Here is a 24,851-nt window from a genome sequence, read left to right on the forward strand (position 1 = left end):
AAACAGCCTGGGCTTACTTCAGGGAGATCATGTCAGACTAATCTTATAGATTTTTTTTGATTGGGTGACTAAAATAATAGATGGAGGAGGTGCAGTAGACATCTCTTATCTGAACCTTAGTAAGGGTTTGGATACTGTCCCACATAGAAGGCTTATCAATAAAGTGCAGTCTTTGGGCTTGGACTCCCATATTGTTGAATGGATCAGGCAGTGGCTGAGGGACAGACAACAGAGGGTTGTAGTCAATGGAGTATATTCAGACCAAGGTCTTGTTACCAGTGGGGTACCTCAGGGATCTGTTCTGGGACCCATATTGTTTAATATCTTTATCAGCGACATTGCAGAAGGCCTCGATGGTAAGGTGTGTCTTTTTGCTGATGACACAAAGATTTGTAACAGGGTTGATGTTCCTGGAGGGATACACCGAATGGAAAAGGACTTAGGAAAACTAGAGGAATGGTCAGAAATCTGGCAACTAAAATGTAATGTTGATAAGTGCAAGATACATGCAGAGTAGAAATCATAATTCTGCACTTTAAGATATGTCACTACTCTTCTGACAAGTCAACAGCTCAGCAGAGGGGGCGGCAGGCGCCGACACACAGCAGAGGGGGCGGCAGGCGCCGACACACAGCAGAGGGGGCGGCAGGCGCCGACACACAGCAGAGGGGGCGGCAGGCGCCGACACACAGCAGAGGGGGCGGCAGGCGCCGACACACAGCAGAGGGGGCGGCAGGCGCCGACACACAGCAGAGGGGGCGGCAGGCGCCGACACACAGCAGAGGGGGCGGCAGGCGCCGACACACAGCAGAGGGCACCGAGCACTGACCCCAAACACAGCAGCAGGCGTGGCAGTAGAGAAGTTATCTATCCAGTTTGTGCTTCACCTGCTCTTCTAGGCTCCACCAGCGCGGCCCCTCTACGGTGTCATCACCCTAGACATTAACCCTTCTGTTTCTGTTGACAGGTCACACGTACTTCTTCAAGGGCCCCCAGTACTGGAAGTTCCAGGATGGTCAGGTAGAGGCTGACCCAGGTTACCCCCACAGCATTGCCCTAAACTGGATGTACTGTGCAGCGGCAGCTCCTCCAGAACCCACTCAAGAACCCGAAGGACGAGGTCAGAGAGACTGCAACTGCCAGTGCCCAGCAGGGAGCGGCTCTGCTCCTCCAGCTGCCAGGGCCTGGCTCAGCGTGGCGCTCGCACTAACCCTCCTGGCTGGCACCCTGTAAGGCCAAGAACAACAACGCGCACAGATCTGGGCTTTGCCTAAACTTTTATTGACAGAAAGAATTCTTGCTGTACAGATTTCAAAAAAGGGGGGAAAAAAAAATAAAAATAAGACAAAATAAACACAACAGAAGATTCACGGATTCAATTCACATTTTACAAAATCGTCTATGCTTAACGAAGGAGGGCAGAAGAATGGGCACCATCACCAAGCGGGAGGGGTGGGAGCCACGCTGGGCGATGAGCTGGCACATCGCCATCACACAGGACTCCAGCCACATCCTGCCGCCGGTCGCACGGGCATCCACAGCGGTCTTAAGGTTTCCTCAAACCCCCAAAAAAGGGGGTCGACCTGCAGCGACCGCAGGAGAGAAGAAAAAAAAAATCCTAAAAACATTTTCCTTTGTTGCGAGATGAAGGATAAGACATTCAGGGTGACCTGAGAAGAGAGGAACCGTGGTCAGTGGGCACGCCGCCACCATCCCCTCCCCCGATAGACTCCCCTCATAGAATATTGTATTTTACTGCTTCAGATAAAAGATGAAATAAAAGAGGCTTCTCACACACGGCCGCTGCTCCTTCATAGTCTCAGCAGGGCGGCCATTATTACCTGGAGGATCTCCGGCGCGAGTACCGGGACTCCGGGGACTCTCTCCTGCGCTTCCTTTCTGGGGAGCCGTGGCTTCGTCTGGTATCACGCTCCCTAGAAGGAAGAGGACACTAGTGAGGGCCCCCCCCTCTACACAGGATCCGACAATAGTGAGGGCCCCCCCTCTACACAGGATCCGACACTAGTGAGGGCCCCCCTCTACACAGGATCCGACACTAGTGAGGGCCCCCCTCTACACAGGATCCGACACTAGTGAGGGCCCCCCTCTACACAGGATCCGACACTAGTGAGGGCCCCCCTCTACACAGGATCCGACACTAGTGAGGGCCCCCCTCTACACAGGATCCGACACTAGTGAGGGCCCCCCTCTACACAGGATCCGACACTAGTGAGGGCCCCCCTCTACACAGGATCCGACACTAGTGAGGGCCCCCCTCTACACAGGATCCGACACTAGTGAGGGCCCCCCTCTACACAGGATCCGACACTAGTGAGGGCCCCCCTCTACACAGGATCCGACACTAGTGAGGGCCCCCCTCTACACAGGATCCGACAATAGTGAGTGCCCCCCTCTACACAGGATCCGACAATAGTGAGTGCCCCCTCTACACAGGATCCGACAATAGTGAGTGCCCCCTCTACACAGGATCCGACAATAGTGAGTGCCCCCCTCTACACAGGATCCGACAATAGTGAGTGCCCCCTCTACACAGGATCCGACAATAGTGAGTGCCCCCCTCTATACAGGATCCGACAATAGTGAGTGCCCCCCTCTATACAGGATCCGACAATAGTGAGTGCCCCCTCTATACAGGATCCGACAATAGTGAGTGCCCCCTCTATACAGGATCCGACAATAGTGAGTGCCCCCCTCTACACAGGATCCGACAATAGTGAGGGCCCCCCTCTACACAGGATCCGACAATAGTGAGGGCCCCCCTCTACACAGGATCCGACAATAGTGAGGGCCCCCCTCTATACAGGATCCGACACTAGTGAGGGCCCCCTCTACACAGGATCCGACACTAGTGAGGGCCCCCCTCTACACAGGATCCGACAATAGTGAGTGCCCCCTCTACACAGGATCAGACAATAGTGAGTGCCCCCTCTACACAGGATCAGACAATAGTGAGTGCCCCCCTCTATACAGTATCTGACAATAGCGAGGGCCCCCCCTCTATACAGGATCTGACAATAGTGAGTGCCCCCCTCTATACAGGATCCGACAATAGTGAGGGCCCCCTCTATACAGGATCCGACAATAGTGAGGGCCCCCTCACATTTCTGTAACCCTTTCCCTGGACAGCACTGAGGATCTGACCCCGTGATACGATGTAGTGCAGTCAGCGGACGGCTTGTATCTCCGTGTAAATTGAGGGTCTCCTTAAAATACCTCCACACACAACCATTAATGTCTAAACTGCTGGAAACGAGAGTGCACCCTCAAGTGAAAATGGCCAACTAATGCCCAATTAGCCATGTTCCCTCCCCGGTGTCATGTGACTCGTCGGTGTTACATTTGGCGTTATCGCTCTCGCACTCTCTCATACTGGTCACTGGACGTTCAGCTCCTCAAGGCGAAGAACCGAGGACCTGAAGAAAAGGACTGTTCCTCTACATAAAGATGGTCGAGGCTATAAGAAAGATGGCCGACATCCTGACACTGAGCTGCAGCGCGGTGGCCCAGACCGTACAGCGGTTTAACAAGACAGGTTCCATCAGAACAGACCTCGCCATCGTCGACCAGAGAAGCTGCGCGCACGAGCTCAGCGTTATATCCAGAGGTTGTATGAGTGCTGCCAGCATTGCTGCAGAGGTTACAGGGGTGGGGGTCAGCCTGTCAGTGCTCAGCGTCATATCCAGAGGCTGTATGAGTGCTGCCAGCATTGCTGCAGAGGTTACAGGGGTGGAGGTCAGCCTGTCAGTGCTCAGCGTCATATCCAGAGGTTGTATGAGTGCTGCCAAGGTTACAGGGGTGGGGGGTCAGCCTGTCAGTGCTCAGCATCATATCCAGAGGTTGTATGAGTGCTGCCAGCATTGCTGCAGAGGTTACAGGGGGGGGGGGGGGGGGTCAGCCTGTCAGTGCTCAGCGTCATATCCAGAGGTTGTATGAGTGCTGCCAGCATTGCTGCAGAGGTTACAGGGGAGGGGGGTCAGCCTGTCAGTGCTCAGCGTCATATCCAGAGGTTGTATGAGTGCTGCCAAGGTTACAGGGGTGGGGGGTCAGCCTGTCAGTGCTCAGCGTCATATCCAAAGGTTGTATGAGTGCTGCCAGCATTGCTGCAGAGGTTACAGGGGTGGGGGTCAGCCTGTCAGTGCTCAGCGTCATATCCAGAGGTTGTATGAGTGCTGCCAGCATTGCTGCAGAGGTTACAGGGGTGGGGGGTCAGCCTGTCAGTGCTCAGCGTCATATCCAGAGGTTGTATGAGTGCTGCCAAGGTTACAGGGGTGGGGGGTCAGCCTGTCAGTGCTCAGCGTCATATCCAGAGGTTGTATGAGTGCTGCCAGCATTGCTGCAGAGGTTACAGGGGTGGGGGGGTCAGCCTGTCAGTGCTCAGCGTCATATCCAGAGGTTGTATGAGTGCTGCCAGCATTGCTGCAGAGGTTACAGTGGTGGGAGGTCAGCCTGTCAGTGCTCAGCGTCATATCCAGAGGTTGTATGAGTGCTGCCAGCATTGCTGCAGAGGTTACAGGGGTGGGGGTCAGCCTGTCAGTGCTCAGCGTCATATCCAGAGGTTGTATGAGTGCTGCCAGCATTGCTGCAGAGGTTACAGGGGTGGGGGGTCCGCCTGTCAGTGCTCAGCGTCATATCCAGAGGTTGTATGAGTGCTGCCAGCATTGCTGCAGAGGTTACAGGGGTGGGGGGTCAGCCTGTCAGTGCTCAGCGTCATATCCAGAGGTTGTATGAGTGCTGCCAGCATTGCTGCAGAGGTTACAGGGGTGGGGGGTCCGCCTGTCAGTGCTCAGCGTCATATCCAGAGGTTGTATGAGTGCTGCCAGCATTGCTGCAGAGGTTACAGGGGTGGGGGGTCAGCCTGTCAGTGCTCAGCGTCATATCCAGAGGTTGTATGAGTGCTGCCAGCATTGCTGCAGAGGTTACAGTGGTGGGGGGTCAGCCTGTCAGTGCTCAGCATCATATCCAGAGGTTGTATGAGTGCTGCCAGCATTGCTGCAGAGGTTACAGGGGTGGGGGGTCAGCCTGTCAGTGCTCAGCGTCATATCCAGAGGTTGTATGAGTGCTGCCAGCATTGCTGCAGAGGTTACAGGGGTGGGGGTCAGCCTGTCAGTGCTCAGCATCATATCCAGAGGTTGTATGAGTGCTGCCAGCATTGCTGCAGAGGTTACAGGGGTGGGGGGGGGTCAGCCTGTCAGTGCTCAGCGTCATATCCAGAGGTTGTATGAGTGCTGCCAGCATTGCTGCAGAGGTTACAGGGATGGGGGTCAGCCTGTCAGTGCTCAGCGTCATATCCAGAGGTTGTATGAGTGCTGCCAGCATTGCTGCAGAGGTTACAGGGTTGGGGGTCAGCCTGTCAGTGCTCAGCGTCATATCCAGAGGTTGTATGAGTGCTGCCAGCATTGCTGCAGAGGTTACAGGGATGGGGGTCAGCCTGTCAGTGCTCAGCGTCATATCCAGAGGTTGTATGAGTGCTGCCAGCATTGCTGCAGAGGTTACAGGGATGGGGGTCAGCCTGTCAGTGCTCAGCGTCATATCCAGAGGTTGTATGAGTGCTGCCAGCATTGCTGCAGAGGTTACAGGGTTGGGGGTCAGCCTGTCAGTGCTCAGCGTCATATCCAGAGGTTGTATGAGTGCTGCCAGCATTGCTGCAGAGGTTACAGGGATGGGGGTCAGCCTGTCAGTGCTCAGCGTCATATCCAGAGGTTGTATGAGTGCTGCCAGCATTGCTGCAGAGGTTACAGGGGTGGGGGGTCCGCCTGTCAGTGCTCAGCGTCATATCCAGAGGTGCTGGACCGGCCAAGCATGTCTCCAGACCTAAACCCTATGGAGCATCTGTGGGGTCTCCTCAAACAGAAGGTGGAGGAGCGCAAGGTCTGTAACATCCACAAGATCCGTGAGGTCATCATGGAGGAGGAAGAGAATCCCAGTGGAACCTGTGAAGATCCAGTCACCTCCATGTCCAAGAGAGTTAAGGTCATGCTGGAAAATAATGGGGGCCACACAGAATACGGACACTCTGGCCATTCTCACTTAGGGGTGTCCTCACTTTTGTTGCCCGTGGTTTAGACAGTAATGGCGGTGTGTGGAGTTATTTTGAGGACACGCCCAATTTACCCTGTTCTACAAGCTGCACACTGACTACATGGTATCACAGGGTCAGATCTTCAGTCATGTTCCAGGAAAAGATATAAAGACATTTTTACAAAGATGTCAGGGGTGCACTCACTTTTGTGAAATACTGTAGGTCAGGGACGCTCAACCTGTGGCTCTCCAGCTGTTAAACTACAACTCCCACCATGCGCTGCTGTAGGCTGTCCGGGCATGCTGGAAGTTGTAGTTTTGCAACAGCTGGAGAGCCTCAGGTTGAGCATCCTTGCTGTAGGTGCACACATGGTAGTGACAATGTTTGGTAACTTACCTCCTGCGGGGCGGGGGAGACGGAACGCGTCGTCGCTCAGCAGGAGAATAGCTCAGGGAACGGGAATCTCTCAGCGAGTCGATGGGTTTACGGGGACTCCGCGATCTGGGAATGCAGGTATCAGTGGAGGGGAGTCACCATCACTACATACAGCAGTAGACAGCAGTCTTCACAGACATACACTGGAGCGCTCACCTTCTGATCGGAGGGGCCCCCTTCTTACTGCTGGCCTTGTGAGATGAAGAGGACGATGAAGAGGACGAGGAAGAAGAGCTGGATGAAGAACTTGAGGAGGATGAAGATGATGTACTTGAGCTGCGGGATCTTCGTGGTTCCTCTGTCTCCTGAGGCTCAGCTGGTGATGGACTGGAGATCCTGTCAGGTTACAGGACACAAACAATGAGTGATCAGAACCAAACACATGTCCTGGTCCTGCACCAGAGAGGCCAATCCCCCCATATCTCCTCCAGCAAGTAGTCCCCCGTCTTGTATGATGGGCAGTTATGACGAGACAACTCCGTCTGAAAACCCCACACACATTATACTGGTGCTTCAGTGTTCTGCAGGGACAACCGACAGTCGATATCAGGGTAGAGAAGCATCGTTCACACCGAATATCGAGCCCAATCCCAGGAGAGATAGGAGAAAAGGACAGACGTCTGGCAGCAACATTCTCCCCAGTGACATGACATACACGCTCAGTCGAACCAAGTATGCAAGTCTATGGGGGATTTGGGCACGCTAGCTGTTGTAGGGGCACTGTAGGGTGGGACTCCTACAGGTAACACTGGCCATAAATGCCTGATCAGAGGAACCCCACACCAGGAGAGCAGAAAGATATGACCAGTCCATCTGGGTGTGATCAGACACTGCACGTCCTCCTCCAGCCCTGCGATCACCCGCTCTAACATAGAAGAGGTCATGCACTGCCACTATAGAGGCGGTCACATCCCAACGTCCAGCGCCACGAGCATGGCACAGGTGCATCCTAAAACTGCCATGGTCTAACCTGTCTGTACTCCAGGAGGGAAAGAAGTAAACTGCACTGGTGCTGGCATCTCGTGGCCAGCTAAGGGATGATGGAATCAGAGCTCTCCGCAGAACTCCGCTTACCATTCATTCGATATGCCATGAATGGTGAGGTGGCCACATGGCTCTCCATCCACTTCTATGGAGGGAGGGGGGGGGGGGGGGGGGGTCACGGAAACACCCAACTCCCATAGAGGTGCACAGGGAGAGTCAAGTACAAGTGCAGCCAACTCTGCATTCATTCTCTGCCTAGATGCAATAGCCGCCTCACCGGACGGAGACAGATGTGGGTCCCACATATCAGACATTTATACCAGGTCCTATGGCGATGCCAGACATGCTCACGATGAGAATGCCCCTTTAAAAGGGCCATCCAGAATTCTATAGACAAATCAGCACCACGCCTGTCGGTGGCTGGTGCTGCAAGTCACCTCCACCGCGGTGACGAGGGCTGAGATGCAGGACTGCATACAACCCCTGGATACTTGTGGAGCGGCCCAATACTGGAAGCCCCTTTCCTATATAATTCAGTAATACCCACCTTTCTGTATTTGAGGCCGCTTCGGCAGCTGGTGAGGATTTTTGGAGGCTGGAATCCGACCGTGAAGACAAACTCCTTGGCCATTTACTCTTATCCGAGGGGAAGGTCTGTCCTTGTTCTGAAGGCTCATTTACTCGGCTTGGAGATGAGGGGTTTTCTCCATGTAGGTTTTCTGTAGCACGTTTTGATGCTGCTCTTTGGCTGCTGCAAGGCTGCATCTTTGAGTCCATATCAGGATTAGCCTCTCCTTTCCCAGAGGATGGAGGGATGTCCGGGGCAGTGGGGTGTGCTTCAGGACATTCAGTCTGTTCAGTCTCAGCCGGTGCTGTGTGTGAAGAGGAATTGCTCTTTGTCGCTGAAGCTTCTCTTCTGCCCTCAGACTCTTTCTGGTCTACAGAGGACTTCTCATGATTCTCCTGTTGTGACGGAAATGGTGACATGTGGGGACTCTCCTGGGGAGGCATATGAGGGGTAGCAGAAGGTTTAGGGCTGGCCAACTTTTTATTTGCAGTCCTTACTGGTGAAAGAGAGCTTTTGCGGTGTCGCACAGATTTACTGTCTGCTGGAGATGAGGACCGTCTCTGCCTCCTAGGAGCTCGTGACTGTTCGTCTGCAGATAATGAACGGCTGCGCCTTTTAGCAACTCCAACTCTGCTGCTCTGCGCACTTTTATATCTATCAGAAGATCTCGACCGCACTCTTCTCTCAAATGAGCGTGACTTTCTCTGTGGTGACCTGAGTCTCTTATTTCTAGATGAGGAGGTGGATCTGTCCCGACGATAATAACTAGGAGGCCTATCACGCCTGTAAGGCGATCTCGATCTTCTTCTTGGGGAAGATCGTGAATTACTACCTCCATAAGAGTAGCGATAAGAATCATATCTTGATGGAGATCGTGACCTTCCCTTCCAAGGTGAAGATCCACGATGAGAACGCCACGAACGGTCAGTACGGGAGCGAGAACCTGAGCGGCCTCTTCTGGGGGACGATGGAGATCTGCGACGCCCCCATCTTCTACAGTTTTGCCAGGAGGGTGAACGTCTTGTAGATGATCGTGAACGATTTCTACGAGAGTACCTGTCTGATCTTGACCTTGAACGAGACCTAAATGCTCTAGGCGGTGTTCTTCCTCTGTGTCTTGGTGGCGTATTAGACTTAGACCTACCTTTACGAACAGGTGAACGTGATAGAGATCTTATTTTTTGTGATTCCCTCCCCACAGTGCGCGAGAATTCTCGCTGTGCAACTGAAGACCTAGATGAGGAACGTGAACGATTAAGTCCTTCTTTCCCTTTAAAGGACTCAGGCCTTGAAGATTTATGCCTCAGGAAGTCAGGAGACTTCCTTCTGTCTGGTGATGGAATGCGCCTTATTGGTGGTGGATCTGGCACGTGCACCCTTTGAGAGCGTGACACACGGTCAGAAGATGGGTGCTCTTCTGAAGAGCTGCTTTCACTTGATGAGTCAGAACTGCTGTCCTCTGAAGAGGAATCCGAGTGGCTATGTTTTGAAGAAGCCAGGGACTTGGGGCTTTTACTAGCACATGGTGACAAAGACTTTCTTTTAGGGCCATCAGGATGTTCCTGCTTCATGGGTTCATGCTCTTCTTGCTCTGCATTAGATGGAGTATCAGACAAAGCAGTCTTAGGTGGGGCCAACTGTGAGTCGGAGACATTCTCTTTACCTGGAGATTCAGAATGACTTTCTTCTGGTTTGTATTCTTCACTCACTTGGAAAACACTAGAATTATTTTGGAACTCACCACATATGTTAGAAGCAAGAGATGTATCTAGGCTTACGTTTGTTTGGGGAGAGGGAGAAGCTTCTCGGATCGTGGAGCAGCCTGTCTGAGTCTCAGGAGACTCACTCACTTTATTCAGATTAGATGGACTGGTCTCATCAACAGACATTGGAGAAGTAGATCTGCCAGCAGGGGTATACACCTGTGCCGAGGGGGACTTGGGTTCACGTCTGGAAGAAAGGTCATCTGTCACAGACAAAAGTGCGTCACACTGCAAGGAGTCTAAGGGCTCACGTGAAGTGGGGGGGCTGGCAACAACCAGATCAAGATAGGATATCCCATTTTGCGCAGCTGAATGAACCAAATCCTCATCTTCAGAAGATGAAGAGGAGGATGATGATGTAGAGGATGATGAGGATGATGTAGAGGATGATGAGGAGGAGGAGGAGGATGATGATGAAGATGATGAAGAGGAGGAGGAGGAAGTTGAGGAACTTGATTTTCTTCGCTTGGGTCTCTTTTGTGTTGCTTGAGCTGGAGAAGATTTAGCATCTCTTCGTGGGGAAGCTTCTTCATCAGAGACCACGTGTTCCAGAGCAATATCTTCCTTTATACTGGTTTCAGTACTCATCGGGGAGGATTTGGAGCCACAATAAGACTGGTCTTCCAGCTTGTCCTTTGCTGTTAGAGTTACTTGGGATTCTGTCCCATTAATTTCTGCACACAGTGACATTGCAGTGTAACTCTCTGCTGGATTTACACACTCTTTGTAGGACACATCGTGCTGCTCTTGTGGTGCAGACAAAGGTTCAGAGGATTCAGTGTTCTGTGGTTTTTCTAAAGGAGAATACAACATGTGAGCATGCTCCTTGACTGTAGTCTTCGCATCTTCCTGGGAATACAAACCAGTTTTACAAAATATAGACTTTGATTTTCCTTCAGCTTCTGAAGAACACCAAGACGACTTTGCCTCACTTTCAGAGGTTCTAGGTTTATGCTTAGAAATTCCAGGTCTGGAATCAGTATCTGATGAGCCAGAAGTTGGTTTGTGCTGTGGTGTCATTGATGCACTTTCAGGTGATCTAGAGTAAGAACTCTTTTGAGAATGTCCATGTCCAGTTCCATCATCAGGGGATGACTGAGAAATTGACTTATTTCTGCGGGATTGGTTTGTGTATTCACTTTCAGATTTATCATATTTTCTTTGAGACGGTTGGACCTCTGACTCTGATCTAGAATTACCATGTTGTGATGACCTGGACTCTGCTTCATGTTCTGGTGATGTAGCTCCCATTTTGTTGCTATGGTCAGATGCAAGATTAGATTTTGACGAAGTACAGGAGCTTGTTCCACGCTCACAATGTTGTGCTGAGTTGGCTTTACTTGAAGGTCCAGTTCTTTCAGGTGAGGACTCTGAACTTGCTCTATGATGGCTTGATTTAAACCTGGATTCTTCAGATGGTGACTGTGAACTAATGCAGGATTTTGACCGTTTACCTCTAGGTTGCCGTTCGGGTGAGGAGTCAGAGCATGCACTTAGTGGTGAATTGCTTCTAGGTTGATATTCAGAAGGTAACTTTGGAGTTGCTTGAGGTGGCAGTTCGCCTTTAGTCTGACATTCTGAAGACAACTCTGGGCTCTTTCTTGGTGCACGTCGACTTTTAGGTGGCTGTTCTGAAGAGGATTCTGACCTCGTTGACTGTACTTCATTTCTTGGCTGCCTTTCTGAAGATGAACCTGAACTAGATGGAGAATGTGTCTGTCTACTTCTAGGTTGGCTTTCTGGAGAAGACTCTGGAGAACTAGCTTTGGACTGTAGGGACCCGTACATTTTCTCTTTTTCCGGTGACTGCTCAAGTTCAGGTTTAGAAGCAATAACTGAAGACATTTCAAGAAGCGGCTTATTTTTAGTAAATATTTTAGTGTCCGAACTCTTGGACCTGCTTCTAGATGATTTGGTTTTATCTTCTCGCTCAGATGAATCAGATCTTGGGTACCGCTGTGATTTTGTCTTTTGGTCAGAAGATGATTGAATACTAGTTTTTCCTGGGGAACCACGATTAATCTTATGGTCAGAACGTGACCGCCTGCTCTTTTGCAACTGTTTATATTCAGATTCAGAACCAGATGACTCTTTGCTTTTTGAAGCACTAGAACGGCTTTCACTCGAACCAGATATCCTTCTACCTTCAGTTTGTCTAGATGTGAACTCTTTTTCTGGCGATTTTGATCTGAATTCACGTTCTGAAGAGGATTCAGAGTCGCCTCTAATAGGATGCTGAATCTGAGGAGACTGTGTACTTTGCGAAGATTGTACTGTAGACTTTGCATGGATCAGCTCTTTAGATTTTGTTTTGAATTCAGGAGGAGACACAATTTCCTTGTGAGCAATTCTAGATCTTTCCTTAGGTGAATGGCTTGTGTGTGATCTTGGAGAAAGAGGTGATCTTGATGAACTCTTCTCACGGGAAGACTTATTTTTCACAGCATTTTCTTTAGCCTTTCTTTGTTCAGAATACCTAGAAGACCCCCTTCTGGGTATTGGGGAAGAACTGTATCTTTCACTAGAGTCCAACTTCTTTTCAGGTTTTCTGGTTTGTGGTGAAGGGGACCTAGGTATTCTTGATAACTTCTTTCTTACAGGGGACTTGGATCGTGACACAGAGCGTTTTGATTGATTTCTTGAAGGAAGATTCTTCTGAACTGGAGACAATGAACGTGAAGAAGATCGTCCCTTGGAGGACTGAGGTCTATGTCTTGTTTTGGGAGAAGTAGTCTTCTTCTGGACAGATGCTTGTTTAGGAGACAATGACCGTGACTTTGTCCTTTTTATTGGTGTTCGTGAACTTGATTTATTTTTTGTATACGAGAGTGAACTAGGGCTACGGGATCTAGAAACCATACGAGTTTCAGAAGGTGTTCTCCTTTGATACCTTGATGTTGAACGCGACCTCTCTCTACCACGAGGAGAAGACTTTACTTGCTTTTGTCTAGACTTAGACCGTGAGCTGCGCTTTTGTTCTAAAGAAGGGGAACGTGAGCCTTTACCGGTTACTGGGGACCTGGTGTGAGACCGCACCCTTCTAGTAGAGCGAGAACGTGACCTCTCATTACTCTGAGGTGATCGAGTAACTGAACGCTTGTGTCTGCCTGTAGACTGAGGCTGTGATCTTCTATCACTCTTGGACCAAGATTCGCTTCTCTTGGGGTTGTCCGATACAGTCTTGTCAGATCTTTTAGTGCTCAGGCGTTTCTCATTACCATAGGGAGATCTTTCTCTATCATAGTAGTGCCGTGGAGGTGACTGTGAGGAAGTTCTCCCTCTTTGTGAAGGTTTTGATGTACCTCTACGAGGAGAGGTTGGAGACGGTGCTTTTCTTGGGGACTTTTTAGAAGTTTTGCTTTTGGGACTTTTTGGGGGAGAAAAAGATGGTGATCGGGCCTTGTCTTTAGGAGTGACTGACCGACCCTTCCTTGGTGGGCTCTCAGAAGGTGATCGGGAATGCTTTTGAGACGCTAACTTGTGCTCTCTCTGAGGACTACAAGACCTTTGACCCTGATCTGGTCGCATTCCCGTTAAGGATCTTGTCTGTGCGGCAGACTTTCCAACAGTAATTCCAGTATCATGTTTTGTTCTGGAAGATGTATTTTCTTTGACAACTGCTTGAGGTTTTTTTGTACCCTTATCTGACATTTCACTTTCGGAGGAGGAGGAGGAGGATGATGACGATGAAGAAGAAGAGGACGATGATGAAGAAGAGGAGGATGACTGGGAGGAGGAGGAGGAGGAGGAAGATGAACCATTGCTTTTTGAAGACTTTTTCTTAGGTATTGGTGAAAGCTTTTTCTTTTCTTCCCGTTTCTCATTTCTTGTAGAGTCCTCCCTGGATTTCTGCTTTGGAGGCTCTTTCTCCAGGGACAGACTTCGGTTCCTGTGATGTTTGTGAGTAGCTGGTGATGGTCTACTTTCAGGTGAAACAGCCCTAGGTGGCCTTTCTCTGTCGCCCTTCTCTTTTGGGTAGCGACCCTTTGGACTGTTATGTCTGCTCCTATTTCGAGGCACTGGGCTTGATCTTGGAGAGATGTCTGGGGCAGCAGCGTTACTCCTCTCTCTCGGTTTTTTATCCCTTTTCGAAGTCTCTGGAGTCACTCTGACGTCTTTACCTCTTCTAGGAGAGAACGATGAGGAGCGCTCTCTGCTGCTTCTCTGAAAACAAATGACAGAAGTAAAGAAACGTGTTTGTCACAGCGCGATCTGTATAACGCCTTGCTATTTTTGGGGCTGATTGGACGCCATACATTTACATTTCTAGGACGGCTCGCTGGCTGTTGACTCGGCTCTCGATCTTTCCTCCGCTCTCGTGCAGGGCTGACTGGTCTGTGCCTTTCTGGGTTGCTCCCATGAATAGGTTTTGCACGCGTGTCTTTGAGAACATCGTGTCTGGACCTAGCAGTAACATGATGAAATGTGAGACCAACAAAACTTCACCAACAACAGCAACCACATGACTAGAACCACCACCTGCTGGGCGAGGTCTGATCTGAAGAGGAGGAGGAGGCACGTCTACGTGGTGGAGAGCCACTGGGGGACCTACGGGGAGAAGAGCAAAATGATGTACAACTACGCTTGTGCTTACAGCATAGCTACCAACACTGAGGTACAGCACCATCTCAGGACTGAGCCCGTCACACCACCCCCCAGACTGAGCGCCACAAGACAATCAACCCCTGCCCAGAGACACCACCCCCCAGACTGAGCGCCACAAGACAGTCAACCCCTGCCCAGAGACACCACCCCCCAGACTGAGCGCCACAAGACAGTCAACCCCTGCCCAGAGACACCACCCCCCAGACTGAGCGCCACAAGACAGTCAACCCCTGCCCAGAGACACCACCCCCCAGACTGAGCGCCACAAGACAGTCAACCCCTGCCCAGAGACACCACCCCCCAGACTGAGCGCCACAAGACAATCAACCCCTGCCCAGTGACACCACCCCCCCCAGACTGAGCGCCACAAGACAATAAACCCCTGCCCAGAGACACCACCCCCCCCCAGACAGAGCGCCACAAGAGACTGTCACACCAATCCCCCCCAAAATTAGCATTACAAGAGGGCATAACCCTTCCAGTAACCGCCCCTTCATGGATCAGAATACCTCTTAGTCTTGTCTTTATTTCTGCGCTTGCTCTTTGGGCTGGACGACCTAGAAATATAATCATACGGACAATAAGAAAACGCTGAGGCTGCCCCGACCCCGAGGCTCCGATGGCAGCCCCTGCACTCTCACCGCTCTTTCCTCTTCTTAGAATCTGATGATGATCTGGGACAAATGAAAACAAAATAATATTACATAGAGGAGGAGGATAGCCCAATATACAGCAGTACACACAACAGAGGAGGATGAGGATAGCCCAATATACAGCAGTACACACAACAGAGGAGGATGAGGATAGCCCAATATACAGCAGTACACACAACAGAGGAGGATGAGGATAGCCCAATATACAGCAGTACACACAACAGAGGAGGATGAGGATAGCCCAATATACAGCAGTACACACAACAGAGGAGGATGAGGATAGCCCAATATACAGCAGTACACACAACAGAGGAGGATGAGGATAGCCCAATATACAGCAGTACACACAACAGAGGAGGATGAGGATAGCCCAATATACAGCAGTACACACAACAGAGGAGGATGAGGATAGCCCAATATACAGCAGTACACACAACAGAGGAGGATGAGGATAGCCCAATATACAGCAGTACACACAACAGAGGAGGATGAGGATAGCCCAATATACAGCAGTACACACAACAGAGGAGGATGAGGATAGCCCAATATACAGCAGTACACACAACAGAGGAGGATGAGGATATCCCAATATACAGCAGTACACACAACAGAGGAGGATGAGGATAGCCCAATATACAGCAGTACACACAACAGAGGAGGAGGAGGATAGCCCAATATACAGCAGTACACACAACAGAGGAGGATGAGGATAGCCCAATATACAGCAGTACACACAACAGAGGAGGATGAGGATAGCCCAATATACAGCAGTACACACAACAGAGGAGGATGAGGATAGCCCAATATACAGCAGTACACACAACAGAGGAGGATGAGGATAGCCCAATATACAGCAGTACACACAACAGAGGAGGATGAGGATAGCCCAATATACAGCAGTACACACAACAGAGGAGGATGAGGATAGCCCAATATACAGCAGCACACACAACAGAGGAGGATGAGGATAGCCCAATATACAGCAGTACACACAACAGAGGAGGATGAGGATAGCCCAATATACAGCAGTACACACAACAGAGGAGGATGAGGATAGCCCAATATACAGCAGTACACACAACAGAGGAGGATGAGGATAGCCCAATATACAGCAGTACACACAACAGAGGAGGATGAGGATAGCCCAATATACAGCAGTACACACAACAGAGGAGGATGAGGATAGCCCAATATACAGCAGTACACACAACAGAGGAGGAGGAGGATAGCCCAATATACAGCAGTACACACAACAGAGGAGGATGAGGATAGCCCAATATACAGCAGTACACACAACAGAGGAGGATGAGGATAGCCCAATATACAGCAGTACACACAACAGAGGAGGATGAGGATAGCCCAATATACAGCAGTACACACAACAGAGGAGGAGGATAGCCCAATATACAGCAGTACACACAACAGAGGAGGAGGATAGCCCAATATACAGCAGTACACACAACAGAGGAGGAGGATAGCCCAATATACAGCAGTACACACAACAGAGGAGGAGGATAGCCCAATATACAGCAGTACACACAACGGAGGAGGAGGATAGCCCAATATACAGCAGTACACACAACAGAGGAGGAGGATAGCCCAATATACAGCAGTACACACAACAGAGGAGGAGGATAGCCCAATATACAGCAGTACACACAACAGAGGAGGAGGATAGCCCAATATACAGCAGTACACACAACAGAGGAGGATAGCCCAATATACAGCAGTACACACAACGGAGAAGGAGGAGGAGGATAGCCCAATATACAGCAGTACACACAACGGAGGAGGATGAGGATATCCCAATATACAGCAGTACACACAACAGAGAAGGAGGATGAGGATATCCCAATATACAGCAGTACACACAACAGAGAAGGAGGATGAGGATAGCCCAATATACAGCAGTACACACAACAGAGGAGGAGGAGGATATCCCAATATACAGCAGTACACACAACGGAGAAGGAGGATAGCCCAATATACAGCAGTACACACAACGGAGAAGGAGGATAGCCCAATATACAGCAGTACACACAACAGAGGGAGGAGGATATCCCAATATACAGCAGTACACACAACAGAGAAGGAGGATGAGGATATCCCAATATACAGCAGTACACACAACAGAGGAGGAGGAGGATATCCCAATATACAGCAGTACACACAACGGAGGAGGATGATATCCCAATATACAGCAGTACACACAACGGAGGAGGATGATAGCCCAATATACAGCAGTACACACAACGGAGGAGGAGGATAGCCCAATATACAGCAGTACACACAACGGAGGAGGAGGATAGCCCAATATACAGCAGTACACACACCAGAGGAGGAGGAGGAGGATATCCCAATATACAGCAGTACACACAACGGAGGAGGAGGATAGCCCAATATACAGCAGTACACACACCAGAGGAGGAGGAGGATATCCCAATATACAGCAGTACACACACCAGAGGAGGATATCCCAATATACAGCAGTACACACACCAGAGGAGGAGGATAGCCCAATATACAGCAGTACACACACCAGAGGAGGAGGATAGCCCAATATACAGCAGTACACACAACAGAGGAGGATAGCCCAATATACAGCAGCACACACGGAGGAGGATAGCCCCATATACAGCAGTGTACACAGCATGGCGGTGGTTACCTGTGCTTATGGGATTTGGACTTTTTCTCCTTATGGCTGGGGGAGCGGCTGAGTGACCTGAGGGACAAACCAGTAAAGAAAGAGAAATACACCTGAAGACCACACCGGGATGAAGAGGCACATGGGAACTGTAGGAACAGCTGGCACCTGGTCATGCCACACTGTGCACCTGTCTACTGTGCTTCTCGCACTCCTACACACAGTGACTACAGCGCGCCCACCCCTACACACAGTGTCTGACTACAGCGCACCCACCCCTACAAACAGTGACTACAGCGCGCCCACCCCTACACAGTGTCTGACTACAGCGCACCCACCCCTACACACAGTGACTACAGCGCGCCCACCCCTACACACAGTGACTGACTACAGCGCGCCCACCCCTACACAGTGTCTGACTACAGCGCGCCCACCCCTACACAGTGTCTGACTACAGCGCACCCACCCCTACACACCGTGTCTGACTACAGCGCACCCACCCCTACACACCGTGTCTGACTACAGCGCGCCCACCCCTACACACCGTGTCTGACTACAGCGCACCCACCCCTACAGTGTCTGACTACAGCGCACCCACCCCTACACAGTGTCTGACTACAGCGCGCCCACCCCTACACAGTGTCTGACTACAGCGCGCCCACCCCTACAGTGTCTGACTACAGCGCGCCCACCCCTACACACCGTGTCTGACTACAGCGCGCCCACCCCTACACACAGTGTCTGACTACAGCGCGCCCACCCCTACACACAGTGTCTGACTACAGCGCGCCCACCCCTACACACAGTGTCTGACTACAGCGCGCCCACCCCTACACACAGTGTCTGACTACAGCGCGCCCACCCCTACACACAGTGTCTGACTACAGCGCGCCCACCCCTACACACAGTGTCTGACTACAGCGCGCCCACCCCTACACACAGTGTCTGACTACAGCGCGCCCACCCCTACACACAGTGTCTGACTACAGCGCGCCCACCCCTACACACAGTGTCTGACTACAGCGCGCCCACCCCTACACACAGTGTCTGACTACAGCGCGCCCACCCCTACACACAGTGTCTGACTACAGCGCGCCCACCCCTACACACAGTGTCTGACTACAGCGCGCCCACCCCTACACACAGTGACTACAGCGCGCCCACCCCTACACAGTGTCTGACTACAGCGCGCCCACCCCTACACACAGTGTCTGACTACAGCGCGCCCACCCCTACACACAGTGTCTGACTACAGCGCGCCCACCCCTACACACAGTGTCTGACTACAGCGCGCCCACCCCTACACACAGTGTCTGACTACAGCGCGCCCACCCCTACACACAGTGACTACAGCGCGCCCACCCCTACACACAGTGACTACAGCGCGCCCACCCCTACACACAGTGTCTGACTACAGCGCACCCACCCCTACACACAGTGACTACAGCGCGCCCACCCCTACACACAGTGTCTGACTACAGCGCGCCCACCCCTACACACAGTGACTACAGCGCGCCCACCCCTACACACAGTGACTACAGCGCGCCCACCCCTACACAGTGTCTGACTACAGCGCGCCCACCCCTACACAGTGTCTGACTACAGCGCGCCCACCCCTACACAGTGTCTGACTACAGCGCGCCCACCCCTACAGTGTCTGACTACAGCGCACCCACCCCTACACACCGTGTCTGACTACAGCGCGCCCACCCCTACACACAGTGTCTGACTACAGCGCGCCCACCCCTAGTGTCTGACTACAGCGCGCCCACCCCTACACACCGTGTCTGACTACAGCGCACCCACCCCTACACACAGTGACTACAGCGCGCCCACCCCTACACACAGTGTCTGACTACAGCGCGCCCACCCCTACACACACAATATCACCCGGGTCTGTGTGAGCAGAGGAGATCCATGGCTTTCACAATGTTTAATAAATCATCACCTGGACAGTGCGTCGTGCATTAGTATTCACACCCCGAGTCAGTACTTAGTAGGACCACCTCTCACTGCAGGTCTTTTGGGGTATGTCTCAACCAGCTTTGCACATCTGGAGGACGACATTGTTGCCCATTCCTCTGTGCAGAAGAGCTTGCGCTCAGTCAGGTTGGATGGAGAGCGTCTGAACAGCCGTTTTCAGGTCTAGCCCCAGATTCTCAGTGGGACTTGAGGTCTGGACGGTGACTGGGCCGTTCTTACACATGAAGATGCTTTCATCTAAACCAGGGACGCCAACCTGTGGCCCTCCAGCTGTTAGAGGGCGATCCTGGGGCGGAGGTTCACCTTCCAGCAGGACAACCACCCCCAACATCCAGCCAGAGCTACAATGGAATGGTTTCGATCAGGGATGCTCAACCTGCGGCCCTCCAGCTTTTACAAAACTACAACTCCCAGCATGCACTAATAGCTGTAGGTTGTACAGGCATGCTGGGAGTTGTAGTTTTGCAACAGCTGGAGGGCCGCGGGTTGAGCATCCCATTGTAGCTCTGGCTGGATGTTGAGGGTGGTTGTCCTGCTGGAAGTTGAACCTCCGCCCCAGACTCTCCCAGGACCGCCCTGTATTTAGCTCCATCCATCTTCCCATCATCCCCCAGCATGACGCTGCCTCCACCATGTCTCACGGTGGGGACGGTGTGTCCAGGGGGGTGTGCAGGGTTAGTTTTCTGCCACTTAGTGTTTTCTACCTTGGTCTTCTCTGAGCAGAGCTCCTTCTTCCACATGTTTGCTGTGGCCTCTACGTGGCTTGTGGTAAACTGCAGACAGGACTTCTTATGGCTGCTTTCAGAGGTGGCCTTCTTCTTGCCAGCCTTCCATGAAGTCCACGACTACTAGTTGTCCTGTGGACAGATTCTCCCACCCGAGCTGTGGATCTCTGCTGCTTCTCTGATTAGTGCTCTCCTTGGCTGGGCTGTCAGTTTAGGTGGACGGCCATGTCTTGCAGTTGTGCCACACTCCTTTCATGTTCGGATGAGGATTTGATCAATGCTCTGCACGATGTTCAGAGCTTGGGATTTTTTTTTTTTTTTTTAATAACCCAATTCCGCTTTACACTTCCCCACAACTTTCTCCCTGACCTGTCTGGTGTGTTCCTTGGCTTTCATGATGCAGTTTGATCCCTAATGTTCTCTAACCTCCGAGTCCTTCACAGGACAGCTGGGGTTCGGGCTCATGCACACAAATGGATTTTTGTCCGTGTCCATTCCAGTTTTTTTGTAGCCCGTATGTGGAACTATTCACTCCAACGAGAGCGCAAAGCAAATGGAAAAGACTATGCATTCCATGTCCGTGTATCTAAAAGTCTGATTATTGTCCGCATTACAGACAAGGATAGGACCGTTCTATGATGCAGAACGCGCACAGACGGTATACGTGTTTTGTGGATCCGCAAAACAGATGTGTGCTCAGTATAAGGGCTCGTGCACACATCACACAAGGGCGGACTCCAGCTAGAGAGGCGACTTCTGAGGGATCAGAGTACAGGGGGTGAATACTTCTGCACAGGCCGGCGTGCAATTGATTTATTAGACATCGTGGACGCCTCGTCTCATCTTCAGAGTCTTGTACAAATCCCAATAAAATACATTTAAGTTTAAGGATGAAAAGGGGTACGAGCACTTGTTCATGGCGCTGTACACACACAACTAAGGTCAGTCAGCCCACCGACCGCCCCCCCGATCAGGGACAAGAGTATGCCAGCCCACCGACCGCCCCCCCTATCAGGGACAAGAGTGTGCCAGCCCACCGACCGCCCCCCCTATCAGAGACAAGAGTATGCCAGCCCACCGACCAGCCCCCCCCCCCTCCCCATCAGGGACAAGAGTATGCCAGCCCACCGACCGCCCCCACCCCCCATCAGGGACAAAAGTATGCCAGCCCACCGACCGGCCCCCTATCAGGGACAAGAGTGTGCCAGCCCACCGACCCCCCCCCCCCCCTCCCCATCAGGGACAAGAGTATGCCAGCCCACCGACCGCCCCCACCCCCCATCAGGGACAAGAGTATGCCAGCCCACCGACCGGCCCCCCTATCAGTGACAAGAGTATGCCAGCCCACCTGCCCCAAACAGCGAGTCACATGTGAGGCCAAAATAAGGGAGTAGATTAAAAAGGAGCAGAGGCAACAACCCCCCCCAAGAGGGTGTAGAGGCAAAAAGCTGAACACCCCTCCCCCACACACCCCAATCCCTTGATTTATTATCCAATAATTTAAGATTCAAAAACGGCATAAAAATGTCCGGTGTGAGAGCCCCTTGGAGACCCCATCCCCCCCGCCCCGACATTACCGGCCACGCTCCTTTTTCTTCTTTTTCTGTTTGCTTGGCGATGGTGAGCGTGAACGCTCCGAGTCTGCGACAAAACTGTGGAGGAAGGAAATCAACATCAAGTAAATACGTGGGGACAGACACTGGAGCACAGAGCGCTGCTCTGGAGCACTGAGTACAGCAGGCCACAGGGATCCTTTACACTGCGCCAACAAGGACAGGCACAAATGAGGCGCTAGAACGCATCGGACAAGTCTGGGCCGGGGGCTCCCGCACCTGTAGGATTTCTGCTGCTCCTGCTGCTTGGCTGCTGCTCTGCGGTTTGGATCAAAGCTGCTCCCGTCCACGTAGCTGTCACTAATCCCGAAGGCAGCGCGCAGGCGCTCATTCTTCTTCTCGTTGGCCTCTGCGAGCTGATGAGTTTCTGAGACGCTACAAAAAAGGAGAGTGAAACCAAGGGTTAACAAGAGCACGCACGCCCCCCAGGACACTGGCCCCCCAGGACACTGGCCCCACAGAGCACGCACGCCCCCCAGGACACTGGCCCCACAGAGCACGCCCCCCAGGACACTGGCCCCACAGAGCACGCCCCCCAGGACACTGGCCCCACAGAGCACGCCCCCCAGGACACTGGCCCCACAGAGCACGCCCCCCAGGACACTGGCCCCACAGAGCACGCCCCCCAGGACACTGGCCCCACAGAGCACGCCCCCCAGGACACTGGCCCCACAGAGCACGCCCCCCAGGACACTGGCCCCACAGAGCACGCCCCCCAGGACACTGGCCCCACAGAGCACGCCCCCCAGGACACTGGCCCCACAGAGCACGCCCCCCAGGACACTGGCCCCACAGAGCACGCCCCCCAGGACACTGGCCCCACAGAGCACGCCCCCCAGGACACTGGCCCCACAGAGCACGCCCCCCAGGACACTGGCCACACAGAGCACGCCCCCCAGGACACTGGCCACACAGAGCACGCCCCCCAGGACACTGGCCCCACAGAGCACGCCCCCCAGGACACTGGCCCCACAGAGCACGCCCCCCAGGACACTGGCCCCACAGAGCACGCCCCCCAGGACACTGGCCACACAGAGCACGCCCCCCAGGACACTGGCCCCACAGAGCACGCCCCCCAGGACACTGGCCCACAGAGCACGCCCCCCAGGACACTGGCCCCACAGAGCACGCCCCCCAGGACACTGGCCCCACAGAGCACGCCCCCCAGGACACTGGCCCCACAGAGCACGCCCCCCAGGACACTGGCCCCACAGAGCACGCCCCCCAGGACACTGGCCCACAGAGCACGCCCCCCAGGACACTGGCCCACAGAGCACGCCCCCCACATACTTTGTCCTCAGCTTGTCCTCCTCTTTATTTGTGGTCAGATCTTTCTCCTGGAGCATCAGCCTGAAGGTGGCGACCTTCTCCTGGATCTCGGCCTCACTGTACCTGAGGAAGGAGACATAGTGAAAAAACATCTACCCCCACCAGACAGACGTGCGAGGGATCAGACCCCCACCAGACAGACGTGCGAGGGATCAGACCCCCACCAGACAGACGTGCGAGGGATCAGACAACCCCCCCCACCAGACAGACGTGCGAGGGATCAGACAACCCCCCCCACCAGACAGACGTGCGAGGGATCAGACAACCCCCCCCCACCAGACAGACGTGCGAGGGATCAGACAACCCCCCCCACCAGACAGACGTGCGAGGGATCAGACAACCCCCCCCACCAGACAGACGTGCGAGGGATCAGACAACCCCCCCCACCAGACAGACGTGCGAGGGATCAGACAACCCCCCCCCACCAGACAGACGTGCGAGGGAACAGACAACCCCCCCCACCAGACAGACGTGCGAGGGATCAGACAACCCCCCCCACCAGACAGACGTGCGAGGGATCAGACAACCCCCCCCACCAGACAGACGTGCGAGGGATCAGACAACCCCCCCCACCAGACAGACGTGCGAGGGATCAGACAACCCCCCCCACCAGACAGACGTGCGAGGGAACAGACAACCCCCCCCCCACCAGACGTGCGAGGGATCAGACAACCCCCGCCACCAGACGTGCGAGGGATCAGACCCCCCCCCCCCACCCGACAGACGTGTGAGGGATCAGACCCCCCCCCACCAGACGTGCGAGGGATCAGACCCCCCCCCCCCACCCGACAGACGTGTGAGGGATCAGACCCCCCCCACCAGACATGCGAGGGATCAGACCCCCCCCCACCCACCAGACAGACGTGTGAGGGATCAGACCCCCCCCCCACCACCAGACAGACGTGTGAGGGATCAGACCCCCCCCCCCCCACCCACCAGACAGACGTGTGAGGGATCAGACCCCCCCCACCCACCAGACAGACGTGTGAGGGATCAGACCCCCCCCACCCACCAGACAGACGTGTGAGGGATCAGACCCCCCCCACCAGACAGACGTGTGAGGGATCAGACCCCCCCCCACCAGACAGACGTGTGAGGGATCAGACCCCCCCCACCAGACATGCGAGGGATCAGACCCCCCCCCACCAGACAGACGTGTGAGGGATCAGACCCCCCCCCCCACCAGACAGACGTGCGAGGGATCAGACGACCCCCACAAAGAGGGGGTAACACAGGAAGGGAGAGGCCTCACCCCTGCTCCTCCATCATCTCCTCCAGCTCCAGACACTTCAGCTCCACCTTCCTCTTCCTCTCATGGTCCAGGATCTCCTGGTTGGGCTTCTTCACCAGGAGACCCTCCAGCTTCTTCAGCTCCTCCTCAGATTTATAGTCGGTCCGATCCTTCTTGTGCCGGACGGATGAGAGATTGCGCTGAACGTAGCCATTGGTGCCGCTACCGCGCGGTGTCGGGAGCCCGATCCCATTGTACATTGTGCTGGAGAAACCGCC

General features: G+C 53.2%; 2 protein-coding genes across 3 annotated transcripts in view; one reads left to right on the forward strand and one right to left on the reverse strand.

Annotated features, from left to right (window-relative positions):
* MMP25 (matrix metallopeptidase 25) overlaps nucleotides 1-1,605 on the forward strand; it is a 50,489-nt gene extending 48,884 nt beyond the window's left edge. The window contains exon 10 of the mRNA XM_040441077.1: nucleotides 968-1,605. Coding sequence (XP_040297011.1) covers nucleotides 968-1,233 — 266 coding nt within the window. The 3' untranslated portion in view covers nucleotides 1,234-1,605. The remainder of the gene's footprint in view (nucleotides 1-967) is intronic.
* LOC121008485 (serine/arginine repetitive matrix protein 2-like) lies at nucleotides 1,261-24,851 on the reverse strand. Of its 2 annotated transcripts, none has more exons than XM_040441076.1 (14): nucleotides 24,595-24,851; nucleotides 23,304-23,405; nucleotides 22,233-22,388; nucleotides 21,978-22,052; nucleotides 17,714-17,770; nucleotides 15,037-15,069; nucleotides 14,905-14,952; nucleotides 14,270-14,338; nucleotides 14,053-14,194; nucleotides 8,007-13,954; nucleotides 6,632-6,811; nucleotides 6,437-6,541; nucleotides 1,842-1,934; nucleotides 1,261-1,670 (listed from the first exon to the last, which is right to left on the reverse strand). In XM_040441076.1, exons 1-14 carry the CDS (start codon nucleotides 24,831-24,833, stop codon nucleotides 1,661-1,663), a joined length of 7,257 nt encoding a protein of 2,418 aa, XP_040297010.1. In that variant the 5' UTR covers nucleotides 24,834-24,851; the 3' UTR covers nucleotides 1,261-1,660. The 2 variants fall into 2 exon arrangements, with proteins under 2 accessions (XP_040297010.1, XP_040297009.1); XM_040441075.1 differs by having other exon boundaries at nucleotides 14,047-14,194.

The sequence above is a fragment of the Bufo bufo genome, chromosome 7, assembly GCF_905171765.1.
Source record: "Bufo bufo chromosome 7, aBufBuf1.1, whole genome shotgun sequence".
NCBI classification, from domain to species: domain Eukaryota; kingdom Metazoa; phylum Chordata; class Amphibia; order Anura; family Bufonidae; genus Bufo; species Bufo bufo.